Source organism: Chrysemys picta, chromosome 11, assembly GCF_011386835.1.
Source record: "Chrysemys picta bellii isolate R12L10 chromosome 11, ASM1138683v2, whole genome shotgun sequence".
NCBI lineage: Eukaryota > Metazoa > Chordata > Testudines > Emydidae > Chrysemys > Chrysemys picta.
The window spans coordinates 27,843,288-27,870,282 of NC_088801.1; the positions used below are offsets into that span (position 1 = coordinate 27,843,288).

The following is a 26,995-nucleotide window of genomic DNA, read 5'->3' on the forward strand; positions in this document are numbered from 1 at the left end:
GAATACAGTGAGGACACAGCTCATAAAGAACCAATTTAAACGTTCACAGCAACATCATGTTTCAATAGTAAAATACACCTGCATCTAAACACACTGTACCTGTCATCCAAAACGATGATAATTTCTCCACTTTTAAAGGTGAGCTCATTGTCCTCAACAGCTTCAAAGTCATACAGGGCTCGCACCTTCCTTAAGACCTTCTGATTGTTCTGTTGAATTTCTGCAGATGGGTATAAGGATTTAGTTTCCGTTTGCTGCTGTTTCTGCTCTTGCAGAGATAATTCAATAGCTACGGTTTGGAAAATAAAAAAAGTAAGTCTGTATATTTTATTATCTATGTATGAATAATTTTAGTTTCTGAAACGAGAAAAGTGGAAGACCAATTTCATATAATATATTTTTAAAATGAAGTGCACGATATAGATCTGTTTTTCAGATTAAAGGTATTTTGAATTCAAATTCCTTATTCTTAAACTTTTAACCTGTCTAAACTCCAATAAGTTTACTTAGCCCTTCAATTTGAAAGTTCAAAAGAAACTAGCCACGAACAAGTTCTGAAATATATTATAAAAGCAAACATGTTAATTACAATAGGAATTTCAAGTTCACTATAAGACAGCTTTCATGCTAAGACAATGATGTTATTGATAGTACCAGAAATCCGTATACAAATTCTTTGCTGTGTCATGTGAGTAAGGATATCTGCACAACATGAGAGCATAAAGAATAAAAACATTTTAAAGCCTCCATCTTTCAGAGTGGACAGATGGGGAAGGGAGGAAGAGAGGGGATGGGGCAGAAGGGAAGAGGAGATCAAGAGCTCTATAAAGAGGAGGAACAGCTGCAGTACAAGCAGTCCCTCCAAGGCCCATGCCAGTGGACTGCATATAGGTAATACCTCTTATCCACCTCCTCCTCCAAAGCTTTTTCAAAAACAGCATATTATTGTCTCCTGGCCTCCCACACCGTTATCACTTTCCATTCTGTGGAACAGTTTTCTCTGGGTACAGTTTTCTTTTTTAGTGGAAAATTTATGCATGTTAACAAAATGTGTTTCAGAGCACAAGTATAGAACACTTATAAGTGTTACATTTCTAACCAAAGGCTGTGACTAATAATTTACCTTTAGCTATATCTTCATCTTCTTTGTTTTTGCTTGATGATGCACCATTCTTGGCAGCACTTGTGAGAGTCTGCAAATGAATTGGCAACAAGAATATCGCTATGTTTCAAGCAAAAAAGAAAGTTCTACAGTGCCTTTAAAAAAAAAAAATGTATATGTAACAGTATTACATACTTACCTCGCCATCATTTCACGCCATCAAGTGGAGATTCCCCACCCCCCCTTTTTTTAATTTACTCCCCACGGTTTCAGTTTTTGTGTGTTCTAGACACAAGGAAACCATTTATTACTATTTATTATTTCCACCCCTCTCTGCAGGACAGTATGCCCTCGGCCTCTCATACTCCCCACTGTTGCAATGCAATTCCCTCTAAGCACAGCAACAGCAGAGGAAGTCAACTAAACAGCATCTAGGTTAGGACTTACAGAAAGGAGAAAGACCTTTTTGTTGTGAGGACGAAGAGCCACCCTCCACCCCTACGAGCGTGGGGTGTGAGGGAGAAAGGAAGTAAAATTGGTCATCTGCTACATTAAAGAGATTAACAGGAAAAAAGCAAGGAGCATATACAACAGCGTGGGATTTTCCTTGAAGCTTTCATAAACCCTAGCAGAGAAGGGGCTTTGAGGCCCAGCAACAGTACATTCAGTGTAAGGCCCTAGCAATGATACATGAGAAACAGTATCAGAGGGGTAGCCGTGTTAGTCTGAATCTGTAAAAAGCAACAGAGGGTCCTGTAAAAAGAACAGGAGTACTTGTGGCACCTTAGAGACTAACAAATTTATTAGAGCATAAGCTTTCGTGGACTACAGCCCACTGCTTCGGATGCATGGCACCTTTCGTGGGTAAGAACCTCACTTCTTCAGATGCAAGTTGGAAAGCCATTCACAGTCTTTGTTTAATCCTGATCTGATGGTGTCAAATTTGCAAATGAACTGGAGCTCAGCAGTTTCTCTTTGGAGTCTGGTCCTGGAGTAGGACCAGAGGTAGCCATCTTACAGCAAAAAAACTTTGACACCATCAGATCAGGATTAAACAAAGACTGTGAATGGCTTTCCAACTACAGAAGCAGTTTCTCCTCCCTTGGTGTTCACACCTCAACTGCTAGCAGAGCACCTCACCCTCCCTGATTGAACTAACCTCATTATCTCCATACTGATTTATACCTGCCTCTGGAGATTTCCATTACTTGCATCTGAAGAAGTGAGGTTCTTACCCATGACAGCTTATGCTCCCAATACTTCTGTTAGTCTTAAAGGTGCCACAGGACCCTCTGTTGCTTTTTACTGTTTCTCATGAGTCCTAACAAACATTTTTTGCAAGAACAAATGTTAATGAACAATGAATCCTTCAATCTCACTTGTTTGTAGGGCAATGCATGAGGTAATGTAACTGAAAACATTCAGCCTGTCAAAACCCAAACAAAAAATTTTATCCTCAAGAGAGACAATGAAGTGTAACTCGTTATCAGTAGTTCAGCAGTGCAAGCCTGGTCGAAGAACTCTCCATCCATGAATTCCAATTTTTGCCATATCTGTCATTTACAGCACATGCTTTTACCTCCAATTCCAGACTCTTAGTTTTGTTTTGACAAGTCCCAGCTGGCTAGCAGACAAAAAGCACCTCCCTCAATGTTAAGTAGGGCAAGATTCAAAGTTCAGGAAATTATTATATGCAGCACACAATACTTTGTCTTTTTGTTTAGGGATTATTCTAGCCAAATTCTGGAATGTACCATACACCTATTATCCAAAGAACTAGCCATACTAGCTATAAGAGATACCAGGATAGAGGGGTAGCCCCATCACGCAGAGGAAGGGCAATTCCTGAAATGAATGGCTGGTTGTGTGGTTAAGAAACAGGACAGGGACTTAGGAGATCTGTTTCCAGCTCTGCAACAGATTAAACGCATCTGGTAGATCACTTGACCTCTCCATGCCTCAGCTCCCCATCTGGACAACAGGGATAACAATACTCATCTCATGGGGCATCATGGAGGATAAATAAGTTAACATGTGAGGTGTTCAAATAGTCACCTTTGGTGCTACAGAAACACCTAGAAAGTGCACTGTAGGGAGGACTCTCAACAGGCAAGGCATTTAAATTCAAGCTACTGGACACCTCAGAAAAGTTTTGACTTAGTCTGGGATGGTCAGGCATCAGGTGCCACTCCAGTCTCCACAGTGGCAGCATGCAGCACAACTTAGTCATCCGCTCATACATTCTGAAGGCAGGAAAGAAGTAAAAGAGCAAAATGAACAGATGTGCGCCTGGTTGTGGAAGGGAGAAGGTCACTCCTAAACTGGGACCCAAAGGCACCTCTGGTTTTATAACCTGCTTTTTAAACAGCAACAGAAAGATGTCATTTCAATAGATTATTGGTCTCTTATCCCCATATTCATAACACAAGCACATCATTAGAAATCTAATATAAAAAAGTCTTTTGGCATGTGTCAGATCAGAATTATATCTGTCATTACCTGAGATCCAGCTGTAGGAAAAGTTACTCCCTCTTCTTTAAGAGATTTAATAGTTGCAGATATTAAGCTAAATTGAGGGTCCTTTTGAAAATCTTCTGACCACTCCATCATTAAAGCTTTTAGCTTTTCACAAACTTTAGGATGAGCCTATAAGACAAAGTTAAATAATAACTGTGTAGAGTGGGATGTTTATAGACATAAAAAGAGCAGAAATCACTGTATGCCAATAATTCAAAACCCTGTAACGTAAAAGGAGATTCAACAACTTTATGTGAGTGTTTATTATGATTGTATATGATGTTGCCATGTCTTAAATAGTGCATTATATCTTACAAAAAAGAGTATTATACATATAGGTCTAGAGCCTGGAAGTGCAGCATGGACCTTTTCTACCACCAATGGATTCTGGTATCACAACCAGCATATCTAGCTCCTGGAGGATCAATATAGGATGATATCTCCAGTAGCACAGAGCCAGCACAGCAGCTCCAACACCAGCATTTATAATGGTGTTAAACATATTTAAAAGTGTTTTTAATTTATAAGGGGGGGGGGGTCGCACTCAGAGGCTTGCTATGTGAAAGGGGTCACCAGTAAAAACATTTGAGAGCCACTGTCCTATACCATATTCCCTCTAATGCAAGGTAGGGGGCATCGCTGTGTCCCCCCAACAGTCTACTGAAATGTGGCTACTGTTTTTGTCTCATGTTTGTTATACAACAAAACTCAAAAGCTCTAAATTTTTCACAAAACGATGTTCTCCAGCCAGCCGTACTCACTATATAATGTGCAATAGGCCTGTGACTTTTTATACAAACATTAAACATACACCAGGCATAAGACATAAGGTAAGAGAACACACTGAAAACCCTAACTAAACTCCTATACAAAATCTGAGGAAAACATAAGGAGGTGAGATCTTTAGAACCGGTGTTGTTCAGAGACAAATGCAAAATTTAAGGTGGCAAAAATTCACCTTTGCACTTTTAGAACCACTAAAATAGAACAGATACAATCCAGATAAATAATCCTCAGGACAAAGAAATAGAACACCACAAACTGCAACCCCCAAAAACAGCATGTATAAATGTAAGTCTACAATACAAAACTTGTAGTACTTAAAGATAAGAGCACAGCAACTTTCTAAATCATTGCATGTCTCAGGGTATGTCTACACAGCACTTAAAAATTCCCAGCTGTCCAATGCCAGCTGGATCAGGATCGTGGGGTTCAGGCTAAGGGTATGTCTATACAGCAATGCAAGCCCAGACTCCGTGCGCTGTCCCTGGGGCTGCATGTGCAGAGGTGCCCAGGCAGACTACACTGTGAGGGCAGCCCCAAAATTTTCCTGCAACCTCCTGTGGATCCCTTATCCCTGCCTCCCAGGGTGCAGCAGGAGCAGGGATCCCTGGGGGGTGCTGGAGCACACTGCACAAAAGCCCCGGGGATAAATTTCACTGCTCCACAGCCAGGCCACGGGGAGAGGTGGGGGGAGAGGCATATGTTTTTCCTCCAAAACCTACATTTTATGTCAAACAAACAAAAAGACAAAAAAACAACCAAACAAAAACACCTTCACTGAATGTCCCATTTTTAAAAGAATTGCAAAGTTTCATTTTAATAGTGTGACAGCCCTGGAGACTGATGTCCTAATTATCCTCAGAACAGGTGCACATGGGCATTTTCCTGCCAGTGTGACTCAGCCTAGAGGTGGAGAGCCCAATTCTCAGATTAGATGGTAGTTCACTATAAAGCCTTCTCAAACTGCAGTCATTCTACTGAGACACCCACCGAAAGAGCTAATGTATTCATGTGCTCCTTATGGGCACCTGAGTCCCACCAATAGCACCATTACAGTTAGGAAACAGGGTGTGCAGTAGTTTTCCCACAGTGCAACACATTTGTAGGGCTAGAGTGTCGGCACCAGGGGAGAGGGACGGGCGCTAGACACTCTGGGATAGGGTTACTTTGACTCAGGTTTGTGCACTGCAGTGTGGACACCAGAACCCTAGGTTCAAGCACGGGTCAGAAAATCCTTGACCTATGGTTAAAAATGCAGTGTGAGGCTCAAGCCCAGGGTTCCCAACACAGGTTCGCTGACACAAGTTCCACTACCCTAGGCTTATATTGTTGTGTAGACATACCCTAAATGGCTCTTTAATTGCGGTGCAGAAATTCGGGCTCTAAGACCCTGTGAAGTGAGAGGGTCCCAGAGCTCAGGCAGCCCGAGCCCAACTATCTACACTTCACTTAAACAGACCCTTAGCCCCAGTCAGCTGGAATAGACCAGCCGCGGGTGTAACTGCCATGTAGACATACCCTCAAAGACCTCAGATTAGTTAGTGGAATTTGCTTTAATCTTGAAAAATTTATTCACTTTATCTAACAGTGTTCCAATGGCTCTGTTCTTAAAGGATCTTCATATGATAAGGGGACCAGTTCTAAAGCCCTTCAGCCTCTCTCACAAGACAGCCAAGATCCTCAGATGCTGTAAGTCAGCATAGTTCCATTAACCTTAATGAAGCTATGCCAATTTACACCAGCCAAGAACCTGGACCTGAGTTTGCAAGCCACATGCAAAAAGCAAGTCATCACCAGATAGTATTTCTCTCTTATAACACTACTAAAGAGAATGCTCCAGAATACACTATAAATATAGCTTAATAACAATGTTATCACAAGATTAACAGAAACTTAGTCTTAATCCTCAAACATTTGTCTGCTATAATGAAGTCACTTGTTACTCCAGAGAAACCTCTTTAAGATGTTCAATAATCAGCACGAGGATATTTCCAGTGAAAAGCAGCCCTGGGATAGTTTTCTTAAGGAAGAAAGGAAGACGACTACCATTTGCCAAGAAAAGGTGCAAGTCTTCTGATGCTCTTTTTCATTCTTACGACCTATTCTTATGAAGGGATGAAGAGACAGTGGGGGAAAATGGGGACTTTCTCAATCACCTGGTGATCAACATCCCTAGGTAGACCCAGTTCTTCAACAGAATTAGAGGGATCATTTCTCAACTACAAGTACTGTCTTAACAGACTATGAAGGACAAATCATCTCAGCAACAAGGGGATGGGTTGGGGAAGAGGACAATGCAGACTTCGATACTTATTACTCCTTTTGTTCCTTCCTAAAGTGTAAACCATAGGAAATTTTGTCAGAAGGAAGAAACAGCAGAGGTCATTCTAATATGATATGGAAGACCAGTTTGCACTAAACATCCAGATGATGGATAATGATGGAATCTGATAGAGTAACTTCAAACCACCATCTCTCCAAACCATCCTGAGGAGCAAGAAATGAAAATGAAATAAAAAAATAAATGAAAAAGATCAAAGAGTTGGTGGTCATGGGCTGAAGACCTCCCATTCCATAATTCACCATAAAACTTTTCTCTTTTATGCCTCATAACCAATACCTCTTCCTGAATAAGGGCAGCAAACATAGGAATTGCCAAACTGGATCCATCTAATCCAGTATTCTGTCTCCAGCAGTGCCCAGTACAACATGTTTCAGATTAACGGGGGTGGGGGTGGGGGGGGGGGGGAGGAGGCGCGGAGGAAGGAAAGGGGGTGAGCAGATGTGAGATAATCTGCCCTCCTGCTCCTCTAATCCCCAACTGAGATCGGCTTAAATTCTGAAGCATAAAGTTTAACATCCCTTTCAACAAATTGTTAGCACTAAATACTCTGGATATTCTTGTTACCCATATACATTTTCAAACTCTTTCCGTTTTGCTAAATTTTTGGCCTCACTGCAATAACCTGTGGCATAGTTTCAGTCTAATCATGCTTTGTGTCAAAGTAATTTCATTGACTGTCCTTTTGTTCTCATGTTGTGAGACAGCATGAACAGAACTCCCAACCTCCCTTCTCTATGCCATTCATCATTTTATATACCTATGTCCTTATTTGTCTCCTTTCTAAAAAGAACAATCCCAATCTCTTTTCATAGTAGAGTTTTCCCATATTTCTAGTCATTTTCAATGATGTTCTCTCAGCCCTCTCCTCCAAATTATGAGCTATCAAAGACTTCTACCAAATTAATGAGACACTATTTCTCTTTGCAGGAACCATGCTGATTAGGTTGTATGATATCATGATCTTCCAGGCGTTTTATTATTCTATTTTTAATGGTCATGTCAACCACTTTACCAGGTACAGATATATGGCACTCTGGTATTTAATATCTCAGATCATCCACAGAGCCTTTTTTAAATAGAGGTAAAACATTTGCTATCCTCCAATCCTCTGTTTCAGTTGCTTTTTTTAAAAATAAGATTGCATACTTTTGTTAGCAGCTCAGTCACTTCATTCTTGGGCTTCTTCAGAACTCATGGAGGTACCATCTTGGCCCTGTTACTTATTGCTTTTTAAATTATCAATTTGTTACATTATCTCTTCTAATGCCTCAATTTCTGATAATCCCTCACATTTTAAAAAATACTAAACAGATCTGGGGTTTGGAAACTTTCCAACAGTCTATGTGGTGAAGACTGAGTCATTTAGCTTCTCAGCAAAATCCTTAGCTTTCTTAATTACTCCTTTTAACACCTGGTGATCCACTTGACCCACCAATTATTTCACCAGGCTTCGTGATTCTGACATACTAGAATTTCTTGCAGGGTGAATAAAAATCGGATTTTTTAAATTAAAAACGGTTTTATTTAAATTGGATTTTTTTGATAAAATGCTTTTTGAGGAAAAACCTATCTAAAGATAGTTTTAATTAAGATACATTATAGCTCAAAGATAGCTCATCATGGAATAGGGATTATAAATTCTAATTCTATAGTACGAGACAATTATTCATGTAATGTAATGAAAAGTTTTGTAAATGGAGTTCCAATAGTTCATGGATTAGGGACCCAATCTTATGGGGTTCCAGGGGCTTCAGTATAGATTATTTAGGTTAAACTTTCTATCTACCCAATTGGACTCAGTGATCAATCTAGAAGATACCATCAGAGATGCTTAGTTTTGCAGTTCTCAAACTGTGGATTTGTGTCTCCAGAGATAACATGCTTGTTAACAGCAAAAATGTTTTTAAATAAATAAATATATAACGGTGAGAAATAACAGACCTCAACCCTATTGTCCCTCTGCAAATTTGTGTACACAGAGTCAATCCCTTACCTCTCTCTAAAAGTGCAAAGTTTCAAAAAGTTCAATGAATAAAAGATTGTTGGGGGCAGAATAGATCTGGACAAGAAGAAGAAGTCTGGAGATAAATGGGAGAAGGGAGGACAGGCAGTAGAAACAAAAGTGAAACTGTTTGACTAGCATATTCCAGAAGTCTTGAGGTCTTTCTGAGTGTAGCCTTCATTGATCTGAGCTCTCTCACTAGAAGGGAAAAACCTATAACAGCAGCAGGCTGTAAAAAGACCCAGTTTGGGAATATTTTAATGAAGTTCCTCTACCTGTGGGTAAGACAGACATGTGTGCAAAATGCAAACAGTGCAACAAAGAAATGCAAGGCCTGGTTGCCCGAATGAAACAACATCATGAAAAGTGTTCCTTCTCAGGAGGAAGCTGCCTTGAAGATGATGAAAGGAACATGTAGGATCTTCAGGTTGGTGAACTTTTTTATTTCATACTTCTTTCTTAAGGACTGCCTGTCTTCCTTCTGGACTATTCTTGAATTCTCATGTTTGAGCAAAAAATATAGTTGTTACTCTATGGTACTATCATTTTAGATGCAGTTGTGATAAAAAATAAATAGCTAAAATAGGCAGATCTTCCTTTTACAATTTCACCTTTAATGTAGTACTGAGTGTCAGTGAATGCAATGAGTAATACTAAATGAGCAGTTTGGTAATAATAATTAAATAACTGCATTGACTTATTTTGTTTAGGAGAATCCATCCTCAACATACAGAATTCTGAAGACTATCCACCTTCAAGATTACTATCATTTTTTATAGTTTCAGAGTTATCTGCCAATAATAGTGTTTCAGTCACATTATGTATGTCACATAGCCACAGTATATCACCTGTAGCAAAAAAGAAAAAAAAAAAAAATCATCTCCATCATCCAGAAACAACCACAGATAAGTTTGTGATGAGAACCAGCAGATTACGAAAAGAGGTAATTGATGAAAAAATTGCCTAGTTTGTTTATGCAACAAACTTTCCTTTCCATTTGAAAACCCACACTTCATTAACATGGTTCAGTCATTAAGACAGTCCACCCAACAGAGCAGATGTCGCAGGGAAATTGCTGGATAAAGCGTATGAATTGTTAACCTGAGTCTTGATGGGTGGAGCAATGTCCACAATGATCCTGTTTATGTGCTTGCGTGAAAACGGAAGGGAATGTCTTCCTTACAGAAAGAACTGATACATCAGGAAATACAAACTCAGCAGAATACTTACAAGAAGTAGCAGTAAAAGTTATAACAAACTGTGAAAAAATTCAAATGTCCAGTATGCAGCTTGGTCACAGACAATGCTGCAAATGTATCCAAGACGAGAAGAAATTATTTAGAAGAGAGTCCCAAGCTAACAACATACGGTTGCAGTGCTCATTTGATGCACCTCCTAGCAAAAGACTTCAGTGTTCCAGAAATAAAGGCTAATGATGTTGAAATTGCAAAATACTTCTGTAACAACCACTTTGCAGCAGCTGCTCTGAAAAAAGTGGGAGGAACCAAGCTAACTCTCCCACAAGATGTGCAATGCAACTCCGTAGTAGATTGTTTTGAGCACTATATCAAGAACTGGCCTAATGCGATGACAGTTTGTGAACAAAATCGTGAAAATATAGATGGCACGGTCACAGCCAAACTTCTCAGCATTGGGCTTAAGAGAAATGTTGAACACATGCTGAGTACTCTGAAGCCTATTTCTGTAGCCTTAAACAAAATGCAGGGAAATAGCTTTATTGCTGACGCTGTTGCAATTTGGAAGGAACTGAGTGAGATCTTAAAAAGAGAAATATGCAATGAAAAGTTAAATTACAAGCATTAAAAAAACGAATGGGACAAACACCATCTCCAGCTCATTTTCTTGCATATATTCTCAATACTCAGTACCAGGGTCAAACCTTAATGGCTGAAGAAGAGGAGTTGGCTATGACATGGACATCCAGCAATCATCCCTCCATAATGCCAACTATAATAAACTTCAGAGCTAAGGGTGAACCATTCAAGAAATATATGTTTGCTGATGTTTTAAAGAAAGTCACACCAGTGAACTGGTGGAAGTCACTTAAGCACTTGGATTCAGAGACTGTTGAAGTGATAATCTCACTTTTAACAGCAGTAGCGTCTTCTGATGGTGTAGAAAGAATATTTTCTTCCTTTCGACTAATTCATTCCAAATTGAGAGATTGATTGGGACCTGAAAAAGCAGGAAAGCTTCTTTTCCTTTTCCAGATTATGAACAGGAAAATGAAGGTGAAGACAACTGAGTTAGCGTCAGAAGCCATTATTTTAAGATTGGCTGACATACTCAATTTAATATTTTTTTTAAATGTCATTTAACTATTTTAGTTAACAATTAACAAAAACAAACCTGATTTTAAAAAACTTGAATGTTTAACTAAATTCAAAAATTCATATGCTTGTTTTATTAAAATATTGTATGTTTGCTGTTGAAGAAAAAAATCCAGAATACATAACGTTGGTGTTTTAGTTAAATAAAACAATTTAAATGTCTGTCTGCTGATGTTCTCCTCCTAATACAGCATGGCAAGAAAATCCTCCAATATTAATGATTAACCTGTTGAATCGGATATATTTATGAAGTCATTGGGAGGTGAATTATCTGCTTCAATTACCTTTGGTAAATGAAATAACTAAACAATCATTCATTTTCTGATATAACTGTAAAACTAATCTGAAAAGTTTTCAAAATAAATCACTTAAAAAATGTATAGTATGTACCTTCTAAAAATGAAACCTACATCTATCTTTGAGTTGTGAAGAATATGTATTAAGGTTATAACAACCAACAAGAATGCACTTATGTAGAAATCCATGATTAAATCAAATCTTCCTGACTAGTGATTTAAATCATGACTGAAAACAATTTGATTTAAATCAAATCCACCCTGATTTCTTGTTTCTAAATATTTACCTATTTGCTCTTTGAAATCCATTTTTAGCCCTTACAGCTTCTCTCTTACCTACTGCCATCTAGAATTTGAGCTTGTGCTGAATGGCATTACGGGAGTTATATTCTTCAAAATATGGAAATCTGTTGGACTTGAATAGTCTCTTGAACCTTGCCATATTGGCTTACATCTTCCTTTCCTGTTTCTTTTTTGTTAGCAGTGTGTGTGCCTTTTGAGATGGAGAAAATCTAATGAAGGCTTTCTACTTCTCAAAGTAAGCTTAAACATTTACTATTGTTGACCTAAACATTTTCAGGTTAGTGAATTTGAATTTATGAATTTATTCCCACTCAAGCAAAAGATAGTTTCTTCAAGTAGGGGAGACCTCAACATTACCAAGTTTAGCAAGATTCCATAAATTTTTGTTAAGATTCCCATAGTAACTAGCTGCAAATGATTTAAGTCATAACCTTTGATATCGGCAAGAGTCACTTCCTTAGCATTTCCCCCCCACAAATGAAAGCATTCACAGATTTCAGTGATAAGTAAGAGGTCAGTCAGTAGTATTTTAAAATGCATCAGAATTGGAAAAATGTTATTTATAGCATATAAACTAGGCTCTATCACAAACGTACTGAGAGCGCAAAACAAAACCATATCAAGAATTTCATCCATTCTTATTATATTAAGTATATTTAGTAAGTTATAACACATTACCTTATTTATTATACCACGTACTTCACTTGCAAAATCACGGGAACATATTTCTAAGTGAAAAATCTTTCCACAGTTTGACACACAGGCTCCTAGCAGCTGACAACAGAAATAAAATTGCAAAAAAGTTGAAGACAGCAATGGCAGTGATTTGTCCAAAACACGAGTGTTTGTTGTTTAAAAAAAAAGTGAGTAATAAGGGCTAAATTCCACCTTTAAATAAGCATGCCAACTCCCAACAACTTGATCTGGAATTAAATAGGTGTATTCATGCACAGAGTTTGGCCATAATGGTTGCTTGAGTACATAAAGATATAGACGTTAAGTTCCGCAAAATAATGTATAGTCTACTTACCGTTAGTGCTTGCAAAGCAACATGTGGAACCTTATGATTTACTCTTTTCATTGTGGCTTTAAGGCAATCTTTTGCTCTAGAAGAGAATTAAGAAAATATCGGTGATATTATAGTATAGTTTAGTCACTGTGAATTGCAAATCAAATTGCAATTCACCACGTAGTTAGCATCCAGGGAAGTTAAGTCAGCCAATGAAACGTACAATACAAGTTTTAAAAGCTAGCAATTTAGCCAACCCAAAACTCAAGTTTTCCATAACAGTGCAAGCTTTGGAATTACCACCAATGGCTGGAGAGACAACCACTTGAAGGAGATGGACCTGAAGTAGACAACAAGGAAGAAGATCCTCTACACTAAGAAGCAATTGTCATGTTTTAAAAAGTACATGTTGTCTAGATATCAAGGTGAATAAAAACAATGATTTTTTAAAATTTAAATCTTATTTACATGTTGTTAGCTCTTTATACCTATTTTAGAGTCAACTTGCTGAAGCAGCTGTTTTGTACTTTTTTTTTTATTTCTTAAATGTTGGAAAGTTTTCAGATTTTATAGATTTTTATTTTCAACTAAGAAGTTTCAGTTAAAATGCTCATCTATCCTGAAAAAGTCAGTCCAGAACTTCATTAACATTCTTACAGTGAAAACACCATAAATACAAAATTTATAAGCAAGCAGCCCATGATATATTTGCAAACGAACAACTCCTTTGATATACTGAATTTCAACAGAAACATTTCAACTTTCTGAACCTATCCGGCTATATTCCTCAATCAGGATTGCAGTTTGAAATCAGTGGGGTGAGAAGCCTCACTTTAATCTATTTTTGAAAAACTGGGCCTATGGTAGATAGAGACCACAATAACTTTGTTAGTGTATGGAAAGTCTAAACAACTTTTCATCATCAACACTGAAGCAGTTTTGTTTTAAAATGACAAATATTTTATACCACTGAATGAGAAGAGTTAAAATACAACTATAGCCCCAAGGTTGCATACACTTAGGCACATGCTTGACTTTAAGCATATGTCTTCTGTTAAAGTTACTTTTAAGAGTAATTCAATAAAGCGCATACCTGTTTAAGTGTTTACTGTATCAAGGCCTTGATGTTCAATATTTTGTTCTTTGCCTATAGCAGTTTTGTAAACTTCAAATAAGATAGGGTTACCATATTTGCACAATCAAAAAAGAGGATACGGGGGGAGAAGCCCTGCTCCAGCCCCGCGCCTGCCCCGCCCCGCCCCCATCCACTCTCTCCCACTTCCCACCCCCTGACTGCCCTCCTCAGAACCCCCAACCCCTCCCCCCACTCCTTGTCCCCTGATTGCCCCTCCTGGGACCCCTGTCACTAACTGCCCCCTAGGACTCCACCCCCTATATAAGCCTCCCTGCTTCTTATTCCCTGACTGCCCCCTCCTGAGAACCCCCCACCCTATCTGCCCCCCTAGACCCTACCTGTCCCCTGACTGCCCTGACCCTTATCCACACCCCCACCCCCAGACAGCCCCCCGGGACTCCCATGCCCTATCCAACTGCTCCCATCCCACTGACAGGACCCCAGAACTCCCGACCCATCCAACCCCCTCTGCTCCCTGCCTGCCTCGACCCCTCTCCACACCCCTGCCCCCGCCAGTCCCCCCAGAACCCCCGACCCATCTAACCCCCCCTGCTCCCTGTCCCTGACTGTCCCAACCCCACTCCACACCCCTGCCCCCCTGACAGCCCCCCCCCCAAACTCCCGACCCGTCCAACCCCCCCTCCCTGTCCCCTGACCAGGGCCAGCTTTAACAAGAGCCCAAATCGGGCTGCGCTCCGGCCGGAGTCGCGGGGCTTGGGGCCGGAGGTGCTTGGCCAGGGACGGGCCGGCCACCCTGGGACCTGAGCCGGGCTGGAGCCGCTGGGGCCGGGGCCGGGGCCGTCGCCGGCACCGGCACGCTTGGCCAGAACCGGGGCCGCCGCCCAGGGGCCTGAGCTGGGCCGGAGCAGCCAAGGCCGAGCCGGCGCACTCGGCCGGAACCGGAGCCGCTGGGGCCGGGGCCGGGCCCGGGCCAGCACGCTCGGCCAGAACCGGACACTGGGGCCAGGCCAGCGCGCTCAGCCGCAACTGGGGCCGGTGCCCCGGGGCCCGATGCCTCAGGGCCCGAGCCAGGCCGAAGCCGCTGGGGCCAGCCGGGGCCGGAGCCACTTGACCGGGGCCAGACTGGGCTGCGCCGCGCCTCCCCAAAGCCCTCCTCCTCGTGTCCCCCCCGCCCCAGCTTACCTGCTGCTGCCCACCTGCCCCTGCTTCTTTTCAGACTTCCGCGAACATCTGATTCGCGGGAAGCAGGGGAGGGGGAGGAGCGGGGGGGCGGAGCGTTGAGGGGAGGGGGGGGAAGACAGCTGCGGGGCCGGGGGCGTGCTAAGGCTGCAGGGGATGGGGGGAGCCAAGAAGGGGCTATGACTGCCGAGCGGTGCCGCTTTTCGATCTATAAATAGCCAACCGGGGGGAAATCCCGGACATCTTTAGAAATCCCCCCCAGACAGCTATTTATAGATCGAAAAGCCGGACATGTCTGGGGAAATCCGGACATATGGTAGCCCTAAAATAAGATGTACGTCATCAGTAGTGGCATTAAAAAACCCACATCATACATACTTTAGCTTGCTATAGATTTTAATCTACAATTACAATAGCACTAATTCTAAAGTCAGTTTTTAAACAGCTTCAACATGATTAAAACAGTGGGGGTTTTTTTCAACAAAAGAAATTTAAATCATTCTACAGCTGTACAAAAATCATTTGGAATGTACAAGGATGGATATTAAAAGTGTTAAGGAAAAAAGTTTAGACTTGTTTTTCTCCAAGGCTAAGGAGTCCAAAACATTTGTCTAGTTGTGGGAAATCATGAGGACAGAAGAGCTTTATCAAATTAAAGGTTGCACTCCTGTACCCTAGGGGAGGTAATGGCAAAGTCACCTCTCCGCCCCCCAAAAAAGACAGTTTAAGTGCTGTCAGTGGTTACATCTAGTCCAACCCTCCCAATTTTTGTTCATAACTAAAATTTCATTATTTTTAACAGTCCACACAAACAAGAGACTCTGACCAGCGTGTGGTGTCACATATACAGAGAAAAATAATGTTTTTTTTAAATCATTTTTAGTTCAGTAATCTTAAACTTAAGCATTATTTTTAACTGTAGGTAAAAAAAGATTTCAGACAGATAAGATTTCTATGTTGATAGTTAGACAAATGCAAAGATAACTACATTATAAAAATGAGTTACCCTTGACTGATAAAAGTCAGCCAATCTAGAGACAAAGATCAGCAGTTACATTTGACTATTACAGGACGGCTGAATTACTTCTTGTGTTTAAATGTAATTAATGTACCAAGTCCATTTTGATCTTGACCCCACTCTTTTCCATGTTGACCTCCATCCATCTTACACGTCCCTGTAACACATATACACTAAGGGCTTGTCTACACTGGCAATTAACAGTGCTGCAACTTTCTTGCTCAGGGGTGTAAAAAAACACCCCCCTGAACGCAGCAAGCTGCAGCACTGTAAAGCGCCAGGGTAAACAGCGCCCCCAGCACTGGTAGCTGACTCCCTCATTGAGGTGGTTTTTTTAGAGCGCTGGGAGAGAGCTGCACCGCGACCACACAAGGCATGTTAAAGCACTGCCGCGGCAGCGCTTTAGCGTTGCCAGTGTAGACTACCCCTAATTTTTCATCATAGGTAACTTTCCAATTTAGACAAGTTTCTGCAATGAATCTAGTTGTACTTTCTCCTCCTGGCCTGGATGCTTCAGGAATTTCATGCTCTCTCATTTATCATGAATAACTCGATTTACTGTGCAATACTGCATAAAAATTGGAATGAGTCCAGCGTACACCAATTACTCTGCTGGAAATCCTGTTGGAAGAAACTTCAATCAGGTTCAAAACTTCTTCTCGGAGCACTTTAAAGCCAACCATGGTCATTGTTAGTACTGTTTACGAAAGTGTTTATTGATCATATTACTTTCTGCATAGGTGACTCAGATACACATTTTAGGAAGCTCCAGTCCTCTAACAGTGGTGCACATTGTGTTGGGTTTTTTTTAAGTGAATGTGGAGTAAGACATTGTGAAGATGAAACGCATCTTACCCATTAGGAGTACTTCCAACTTTGTCACATATATCCATAATAAGACCCCAGTCCTCACTGGTATTGTATTCATTTGTGGCTTTTTCTACAAAGAAAAAGATAGACTTTAGATTTATAATTTGGTGAACTAGCTCCTTTCATAATGTGACAGAACCACCATTTTATATATAAATAATTAAAAGACGAGCAATGTCTTTTCTAAATCAATGCTAACATTTACTAATTTCTAAAACAGCTTTAAATCCCTGTTTGCATTTATAGGTAGTATTTTATGATATACCCAAGACACTTTATATCATGAAGCAAGATGAATAAGTACGATTAGCATTAATTAGAATCAAAAGGTGAAAAACAGTACCTAATAATTTACAGCATTAAACATTGAACTATATACTATGCTACATAATTTGTTTAGTTATTGCATGTTGAAGTCATAGTCCTTCATAATTAGATTTTTCCCAAGGTTGTTAAGTTTGTACATTGTTACACATTTCATAAAGGTTATTAAAAAAAATGAAAAGGTGATTCTTAACTGTTTTTATAAACTAGCCTCTCCCTTATTCAAATGCCTTCTTAAAACACATTCTTCCATGAGACTTTCAGTGACAGTTCACCAATGTCAGGAATTGGTAAGAGGAAAAGACAGTGATAAACACAAACTGCTCTTTGTACAAAACCCATGATCCACCCAAAGTGTTTCTACTTATCTACCTTTTATTATGGCCTGGTCCCCACTTAGTCCGGACTTCGGACTAAGGTACGCAAATTCAGCTACGTTAATAACGTAGCTGAATTCGAAGTACCTTAGTCCGAACTTACCGCGGTCCAGACGCGGCCGGAAGTCTCCCCCCGTCGACGCCGCGTACTCCTCTCGGCGAGCTGGAGTACCGGCGCCGACTGTGAGCACTTCCGGGATCGATCCGGGATCGATTTATCGCGTCTTAACCAGACGCGATAAATCGATCCCAGAACATCGATGGCGTGCCGCCGGACCAGCCGGTAAGTGAAGACTAGGCCTATGTTTCACCTACTCCACCTCCCTTTGAGGCCTAATGTCATTTAGTAGCCTACTCACAAGTTGAACTGTAAGATCTCACAGTGGGACCAAGTCATTTTAATCACACAAACAATGTATAATAATTTAATAAATAATTTTCAAGTAACAAGTTAAAGAGTGTGTGTATTGTCTTAAGATTTATTTTTAGACTGTTACAATTTAAAAACAAACATTCTAACTCCACTCAATATGGAAAAGCTAAAACAATCAGATTTATGCTTTGGGCTCAATCAAGTATGCTTCACAAGCAGGCCTGGCAGTATCATAACCTTTGTGTTACCTAGTTGCAATAAGGTCAACCACCAAATCCCTTTAAGTCTCTAATACTGTACTGTACTGGTGCTCTGTAATGGCAACTATTCTGAAACTGCATGGGTTCCTGACTGTAATACCATTACGGCATTATTTCATGTCTGTAATTCTGTTATTTATTCACTGCTCAATAGTTTGAAAGACAATTGCAACCACTTTCTGGGTTAGATTGATTAAAAATTAGGGAGTGGACTCCAGAAAGCAGCCAGAGCAGCAGCGATTAACAGTGACCCTGGAAATCTTATATTGACACACAGGTGAACCTAGGAGGAAGCATATGAATCTAAGGTGTTGGCCGCAGTACCGCCACTACAACCTAGACTTGCTATTCTGGGAAAGCAGGGCTGGAGTCTAAGGCCTTGGCTACACTTGCAGCTGTACAGCGCTGTGAGGTAAACCTGTCTTCGTACAGCTGAGTAGGGAAAAGTGCTGCAGTCTGTCCACATTGACAGCTGACAGCGCAGTGGTGTGGCCACACTTGTAACATTTGCAGCTGTGTTGGGAGCGGTGCATTATGGGCAGCTATCCCAGCATTCATGTGGCTGCAACGTGCTTTTCAAAATGGGGGGGGTGGGGTGGATTGTGACAGGGAGTGTGGGGGGAAAGAGTGTGCTTTTTGGAGCATGTCAGCTCTCTATTTTGCAAGTTCCGAACTCTCGGCCCCCTGCTCATTCATTCATTCATTCACTCAAAGCAAGCTGCAAACTGTTTGCTTCTCTCTGTGGTAGGAGCTTTGAAACCGGCACTTCCCCATTCCTGCAGCCAGTCACAACAATGGAGAGGACTGGCCACTTGACAAGGTGATTAGTACAGCGTTTACACTCACACCCGTGAGTCCTAGCCACTCTGCTGCAGCTGTTATTCCTCTCAGAGATGTGGAGTACCTGCAGCGGTGTACCCAGGGAGATACAGCGCTGTAAGTGCCCTGCCAGTGTGGACGGGGAGTGAGTTACAGCGCTGGGGGAGGCTTTACAGCGCTGTATCTTGCAAGTGTAGCCAAGGCCTAAGGCCTTGGCTACACTGGCGCTGTACAGCGCTGCAACTTGCTACGCTCAGGGGTGTGAACCCCCCACCCCCGAGCGCAGCGCTGTAAAGCACCAGTGTGATCAAAGCCTGCAGCACTGCACGCTCACTCGCAGCGCTGCAAGCTACTCCCCTCAGAGAGGTGGAGTACATACAGCGCTGCGAGAGAGCTCTCGCAGCACTGGCAGTGCGACTACACTTGCGCTTCACAGCGCTGCCGCAGCGCTGTGAATTCCCGAGTGTAGCCAAGGCCTCAGAAATATCCAACTCGTAAGAGAACACCTGGAGAGGTCTTTACATAAAGCTGGAAATTGCAATTGCTTGAATTCCGAAGGAAATCAATGAGTATTCAAAAATTTACATAATTGAGCCTGTGAATTTTTACATTCATTCCTTGGCTATTTTGGCAGTATGATCTGAGAGCTCTGAATACTCATGAAAGTAAAGAACTAAACAACATTCACAGAGAGCCAAATTTAATGCAATGGGGCTAGGCAATAACTGTGCCTATGGCACTGCCAAAGAACCTCATTTCAGACTTTCAAGACATTTGTTATTCCAGTTGTGGCTTCCCTTGAGCTGAGACTATCAGTCATGACAAATCATGTGGTGGTTTTGTAACGCAGATTAGAGCCTAATACCAACAAATTCATCTTTACTTGTGATCAAATGGTCATATTCTAGGTCTCTAGAGATTAAACACTTGTGCATTTATCTGTACATAAAACTAGGCAGAGTTTTTGTATACGAGAAAATGGTTGTACAAGACAGTGAATGCCAGAGAGAATTTGCTCCCCAGCACAATGAAATTTTAAATGATGGCATTATCTAAATAAGTGAAAGATTTCAAACATTTTTATTTTAAAGTTAGGACTAATAAAATAGTCTATATTCCAGACTGGTGCCTGACTATTTTGGATCATGAAATACGAACACTTAGGAAGAGTAACTAGAAACATATATCCTACAACTATTTTGTTTACTTAAAGTTAGTGCAGCACTGATAACATTTAAACAGGATGCTCTTCACTGTATTAGCTTTGACCTAACTGCTAAATCTTTTTCACAAATGGTAAATAAATATTACCATTGTGCGATTAATATATTTTCAATAAGAACAATCAGAAAGTTTAAAGTTTTGCTTATGGCTAATTTTACAACTTTATTTTGCTGCTACTTCTCAAAAGAGATTGAAATACAATTGGAGGAGGAAATGTTTTCTACATATCACATTGCATTTTTTTAATTAAAAACTTGAAGTACAGCTGAGAACAAGCAAATTTTTGTTACATCAAAATGAATTCTTGCAAGAAAATTTACAATTTTTCTCACTTCCTGAGATGTAATTTTATTCTGATATACATTTAAAAAGGCTCTCAAATACATTTGGTCAGGTGAGCTCTATTTTTTTTCTGGTGCTCACTGGCAATCTATTTTTTGTCAGATTTAATTAATTAGGGTTAGTTGTATTTTTTCAAGAAAATGAATGATGACAAATTTATCCAATGTTGAAGTGGGATTTACTGATCATTGTTACTTTATGTTATACACATGCGCCCCACCCCTGCTGAATATTTAATCATGGATTTAAAAACCCATTTAATCAAAACAGAACTTCCTTCTACTACACTAGCTATTTCACCATAAAGTACTTTCAGCTAATGTCTCCAAAGCTTTGAACACTTTATTCTTAAAAAGAGCAATTGACACTTCACATAGTATATTTAAGAACAATTCTTCAAACTGCACGTCTTTTATTTTCTACATATACATGAAAACAGGATCTTTAAAAAATTTACATGTTCCTGAAGTTTGTTATTCATTGCCTTAATCCTCTGACACCAATCATTTCCACACCAATTTTGATATTAAATGATTACGTTTTCCATATATAAGAGTTTATTTATCTGCTCCTGTTGCTTTAAGAAAGAGATCCTGCTTTCACAAAAACATATCTAGTTAAGAACTACGGAAAGAAAAATAGAATACCCGTGGCAAAGTAAAATTCTGTTTAATAAGTATTTCAAGAAACAGCAACAAATCCAAATTTCACAAGTATAAAGGACACCCAGGAAAAAAAAACAGATAAAAAGGCAGTTAGTCATAGATATAGGTTACAGCCATAAAAACAACACAAAAGCAGCAATATGCTATTGTAAAATACACATGCAGGTATTTTAGTATTTTTGACATCCTAATCTATTATTAAAAAGGGCCCTGAAGGGCCAAATCCTTATTCTGGCAAGATTCACACATCCATCAACCAGTGCTTTGTATGAAAAGAAACTGCAGGATTCAGCCCTATTATTTGTAAAGCCACCACTTGTGTGTCCTGGTTTAACTACATAACCATACAAAACATGTACATAGTAGCTGGATCGTGTTTAAAGAATGGCACATTTAAATATTAATGTATTTGGCAATTCCAAGCTCTTAACTTTTCCCTGGTATTCTAGACAAAAGTTAAGTTGAGGTCCTCAGTCCTGCAAACCTTGACTCATGCAAATACACCTCAGAGACATTTAAAGGTGTCCTCATTGGTGCAGGCACAGTCTTCATGAGGCTTTTCAAATAGAATGAACTGAATTCATGCATAGCTGGTTTGGCAGGTTTATACCTTGACCTCAATCATATGTCAACATCAACAACTCATAATAGGTTTTGTAGGAAAGGAGAATGAAGGGAACGCTTTTAGCATGCACACTTTGAAGTTAACAAAACAAGTCTTTAAAATTGGTTAGCATTTCTTCCACTCTACTAGCTTAAATAGTAGAATAAGAGCATAAGCAGCACAGTTTTCATTAAAATATCATATCGTGTAGAATATTCCACAATTGACCAAAAAACAAGAATGTTGAACTCTATTTAAAATGCACCATAAAACAAATTTAAATTTTAATGGGATTTTATACTGAATTGGTAAACTTTTTCATTGTTTTTTCTATTACATATCTCTCTGATTAGTTTACAGTAAAAGTTTAATGCTCAATAAAGTGAGGGATGGATCATACTGCCTGGCCTGGGATCACAGGACTAAACATTGCTGTGTAGACATTTGGGATCAGGCTGGAGCCTGAGCTCTGGGACACCCTCCTCCCCTTGCAGAGTCCCAGAGCTCTGCCTCCAGCCCAAGCCCAAACATCTGCACAGCAATTTTTCAGCCGCGAAACATGAGCCCTGTGAGCCAGAATCAGCTGACTCAGGCCAGCTGCAGGCTTTTTATTCCTGCGTAGACATACCCTCAGTGGCTCCATATAAATAGGACTGCATGATGATTTTGTAACATGGACAGATGTCCGCTAAGGATTAATCTGATGCCACCAAATTCATTTCCACCAGACATTTTACTAGCAGATATTAAAACCGGGGTGAAAATCTGGCCCAATATACTTCAGTCCAGTCAAGATTTCATCCCAGCTCTTTGGAAATGGAAATGCCAAAGAAATGCACCACTTAACTCCATTCAAACTTGCATATGTAGCAGCTCCTGTGGCTTTCATATCAGATCGCTAGTGATCTGTATCACACTTTCAGGGTTAACTGCACCTTTGAGCCCCCTCCTCATCGTCCTCAAGAACTCCCACTTAAGGTTTCAGGCTTCCAGCCATAACTGGTGGAGGAGCATCATTCTTCCTCCAGACTAGGGATCTAAGTTTGTAGCCCCTCTGCACCTCACCGTGATTTCCCCAGCAAGTCTGACTGGGGCCCAGCACCTGTGGTTAACCTCTCTTCAGGGGCTACAACAGTCATACCAGTTACCAACCAGCCATCATAAAGTCAAATACATTTATTCTTAGAGTAAAAGTGCTACAGAAAAAAAACATAAAACCAGTAAGAGTTCCTAAATGCATGCTAAAACATTGCATGCAGTTGCAATATAGTCTGCACATCTTATTTGTAAAAGTCTCCAATGGTATTAAGTTTTCTGAAGAAAAACATCTCAATTACAGTCTTGCCATGGAACCTTTTCCTAAACTGTTGGCTGTACATTAAACATCTTGGATATATAAATCTGATGTACAAGAACATAACATGCCATTTTGAGTCTTGTCAAAAAGTAGGTAGCATATTAGCTAAGAATTTTCAAGCAATGATTATCACAAGCCTTATAGGCTTACACACTCTCCAGCTATTCACTGAGCTTAGTCAGAAAAATACATAATATTTTTTCTTAAATTCTGCAACTTGGTTTAACGATGTTAAACTTCTAAGATCCAGTAACTCTGGACCCGCAGGAAGGCAGGCCAAGGGTCGTACACACACGAATCGACTGAAGCAATACACGTTTGCTGTCTCCTCTGGTACCTATAGGTGCCCGGTACACGGGGGTGGGGCGGGGCGTTGCTCAGGGCAGTTCTTGGGGACTATGCCTCGTGGTCTCTGCTGTGTGTCAAACACCGTCGGCCTCTGCACCGGACTACGCCACAGGGCTCAGCTGTGCAGCAGCGCCCGGGGTCAGAGTCACCCCCCAACACACCCACCCCAGTCCCAACGCCCAGCAGGAAAACTAAACGGCCCGGCCCGGGCCGCCCCCCCTCGCCCCGCTCAGGCACCGCTTCCCCGGGCCGGACCCCCGGACACACCCCAGCCCGCCGCTCAGGGACAGAGTGGCCCCCCCAGACCCCCGCACTCCGGCCACTGCCCCGCTCCCCGCAGCCCCGGACTCCCGCTCGCTCACTCACCCACATCCTGCTCGAAGGGGTTGGTGGCGAACAGCGGCATCTCAGCGGCCTCCCCCCGACGAGCCAGGCCCTGCTGAGTCGCAGCAGCTCCCGACGTGCCCCCTCCCCGCGACCGCTTCCTGCTCCGCCTACCGCCACGCAGGACCCGCCGCTCGCCCTTGCGCCCGCGCCGCGCCTGAACCAGAACAGCGAGCCTCGGAGGGGGACAAAAGCCTCGGCCGGAGAGGGCGCTACCGCCACCGCGTAGCTGCTTCTGCCTGGTCTGGGGCCCGGGCGCCTCTGGGAATGGGACTGCGGGGTCAGGCACTGAGAAAGGCACCTCACGCTGACTGACGGGCGGGGGCCTCACAGGGGGCGGGGCCTGCCAAGGGCTGCGGACTGAGAGCGTCCCCGCCTAACAACGAGCTGGGGGGCGGGGGACGCGCTCCGAGGGGGGGCGCGGGCCATGGTACGGGAAAGAGGCTGCAGCGCAGGGCCCGAGCTAGGTATAGGCAGGGGCAGAGCGAGACAGGACAGGACAGGCATGAAGGGGCGGGGCGAGAGAGGGGCACGTGTCGAGCCGGAGGGGACGGCCTGAGGGGCTGAAGGGGAGCGGCTAGATGGGGGTGTCGGGCCCCAGAGGCCAGGGGGAATAAGGGGTGAAGGTACCTGCTGCGGGCTCCCAAGGACTAGGGGCAGTGACTGGTGACGCGGGGAGGCCGATAGGGCAAAGGGAGGTAGCATGAGCCCTGTCGGGTTGCACCGGTGAGTGTCCCTGGCGTCCGGACCTCGGGCCACAGTGAAACCAAGGCCTAGAGTTAAATGCACTTTAAAGTTACCTAAAAATACCCGCTAGCAGTTCCACTGTTACTCTGCCATACATCCGAGACCGGTCTGCCGTCACCCTTCTGTCTCCGAGCACTACACTGGTTACTTGTCACATTTGAGATAATGACCTGCAAAAACTTACAACACAGAATTTTCAGCTTGTTTACTTGGTACATTTGCAAGCACTTCCTTATAATCGTTTGTTTTCTTTGCATAATAAGTCAGAACCTCCATCTGTTTGTTTAGGGCACACCGTAGGAAGGGTACATTTATAAATAGTTAGTAAATGATTATTAGTTGTTACCTATGTGAGCAGTATGTATAAGATGGATATAAGCAAGGCATTGACCTGTTGGACTCAAGCAATCTATATCCAGTGATTCACCATGTATTAAAGTCATATTCATTATTTAAAGTGTGACTTTATATTCTGTTAAAGTGCTTCTGCTTAGAAAGGTGAATTTGTGAAAATGGTTTTTATTTATTATGTCCCATTGACTTCCCAATCAAATCTGTTCAATTTACAAGTCAAAACTTTCTGACTGCCAGATCTCCAAACGCAGCCCGGTGAGTCATACAGGATTATTTTTGCCATATATTTATTACCAACAGAAAATGGTACTTTGTTAGCAATTCTGTTGATGATGCAAGAGCCTGTTTAAAATCTAGCTCATTCTCCTATAATTCTGTTGATTCTGCAGTGGTAAGATCACTACAAAATAGCAAGAACTAATTATTGTCACTAAAATCAGTAGAGATGACTGATATATACAGGGACCAGATCCATTAAGCAAGAAGGTCTATTTTACAATCACATTTCAGAGTAGCAGGCTAGAATGTTATATTAATCATTCTGACATTCCCTCATTAATAATAGCACATTCCTCTCATAGAAGGAAAAAGTAAGTTGAGACAAGAGTGTGTTTTTAGGGTGGCAATATTCATAAACCAGACCTACAAATACTTTGAATATTTTCAGAACAAGATTCTTAAAAACGTTTTCAGGGTGACTGAATTGTTATTCATCCCACTAATACGAAATTTTCATGAGCTTTTTTTTTTTCCTAAGCATTTCTGTAGGTATGGTAGAATTACAGGATCTTTTATGAAGAGTAAATTATTAACATTTTTGTAAGGAATTTCACAAGAAAACCAAAATATTCAATGTAGCCTCAAAAGAGAAGGAAATGAATATTTCATGACAGAAAACATCAATTTGAAGGGTATAAAATGATGTGGTTTGTGTCAAAGTATACAGCATATACATCATTATTGATTATAAAGTTTCAGTAAAAAGAGAACAGAGTGACTTGTAGCCAGCCAACTTCAGTAGTTGTATTTATTCAGTAAGTTGTTCTGAAAGTAAACCATTTTGTTAAAAATGTTTTAATGGTTAGAAGTGACCTGCAGATGGCAATATTGCTTCACTATTAAGATCTTAGTTAAGAATATTATGCTGACTTCTGGAAATGTAACTCAGAGTAACTTTTAAGGCAAAATGGAGCTTCTTTCTGTTAGCCCTGGATTTACTAAAGAGGTTGAAAATATATCACTATCAAAATGAATCAGCTTGCATAAAAATGGCACTAATAGGCTTCACTGTTTTAAAGATAAAAATTATGAGAAACTGATGTCACTTTTTTTTTTTGCATTTCTTCAAGTTAGTAATTATGTAGCTTAGATAAAAGAATGTAATTTAATGACTTGAGCTACACAATGTCCTTCTATTATTTACCTCAGTCCTACCACCCCAATATCACCTCTTTGCATTAAATTACAGCATTTGCATATACAAATAGATAGTTTGTTGTCCGGCTCTTGGAGTTTTATAATGTGTCTCATGGCCACCATCCTCGTTAAGAAGCATCACAGATCCTAGTGTACAGTATTCCAGTTTGAGCTGATCAAGCTGGGGCAGTACATTTTAGATTCATCATAGCAATTGAATATGCATAATTAAAGATAAGGGTGGCTATAATCTGCTTGATTTTGTGCAAAATAAAGTTAGTTCTTGGGTTCCCTGTCTGTTGCAACCTTTAGTTGGGAAGAATCTGCATACCCAGTGTGAAGCTAAATTCTGTTTTTGTGGAAGGAGAGGTTTCAACTCTCACTTCTATAATAATGTTAAACTGCTGGTTTAGGTACTTATGTGCCCCCCCCTCCGACCCCCCCATTACTTTACCAACTCATAATATAATTTATCCTCATAATACTCCTGTGAAGAAGGGAAATATGATTATCTTCATTTTACAGATGGGG

General features: G+C 41.2%; 1 protein-coding gene across 7 annotated transcripts in view; it reads right to left on the bottom strand.

Moving 5' to 3' along the window:
* The window catches only part of STAM2 (signal transducing adaptor molecule 2), a 39,016-nt gene extending 14,771 nt beyond the window's left edge, over positions 1-24,245 (bottom strand). Inside the window, exons 1-7 of one of the 7 annotated variants that reach the window (XM_008171442.4) lie at positions 23,930-24,245; positions 16,856-16,940; positions 12,729-12,804; positions 12,377-12,472; positions 3,602-3,748; positions 1,124-1,193; positions 100-220 (exon numbers count right to left, since the gene is read on the bottom strand). In XM_008171442.4, the coding sequence (XP_008169664.1) occupies positions 100-220; positions 1,124-1,193; positions 3,602-3,748; positions 12,377-12,472; positions 12,729-12,804; positions 16,856-16,940; positions 23,930-23,969 (635 nt within the window). In that variant the 5' untranslated portion in view covers positions 23,970-24,245. Of the gene's footprint in view, positions 1-99; positions 290-1,123; positions 1,194-3,601; positions 3,749-12,376; positions 12,473-12,728; positions 12,805-16,855; positions 16,941-23,929 lie in introns of all 7 variants that reach the window. The other 6 variants (XM_005296464.5, XM_065561718.1, XM_042860849.2 and 3 more) reach the window with 6 other exon arrangements.
* Positions 24,246-26,995: the final 2,750 nt, after the last annotated feature.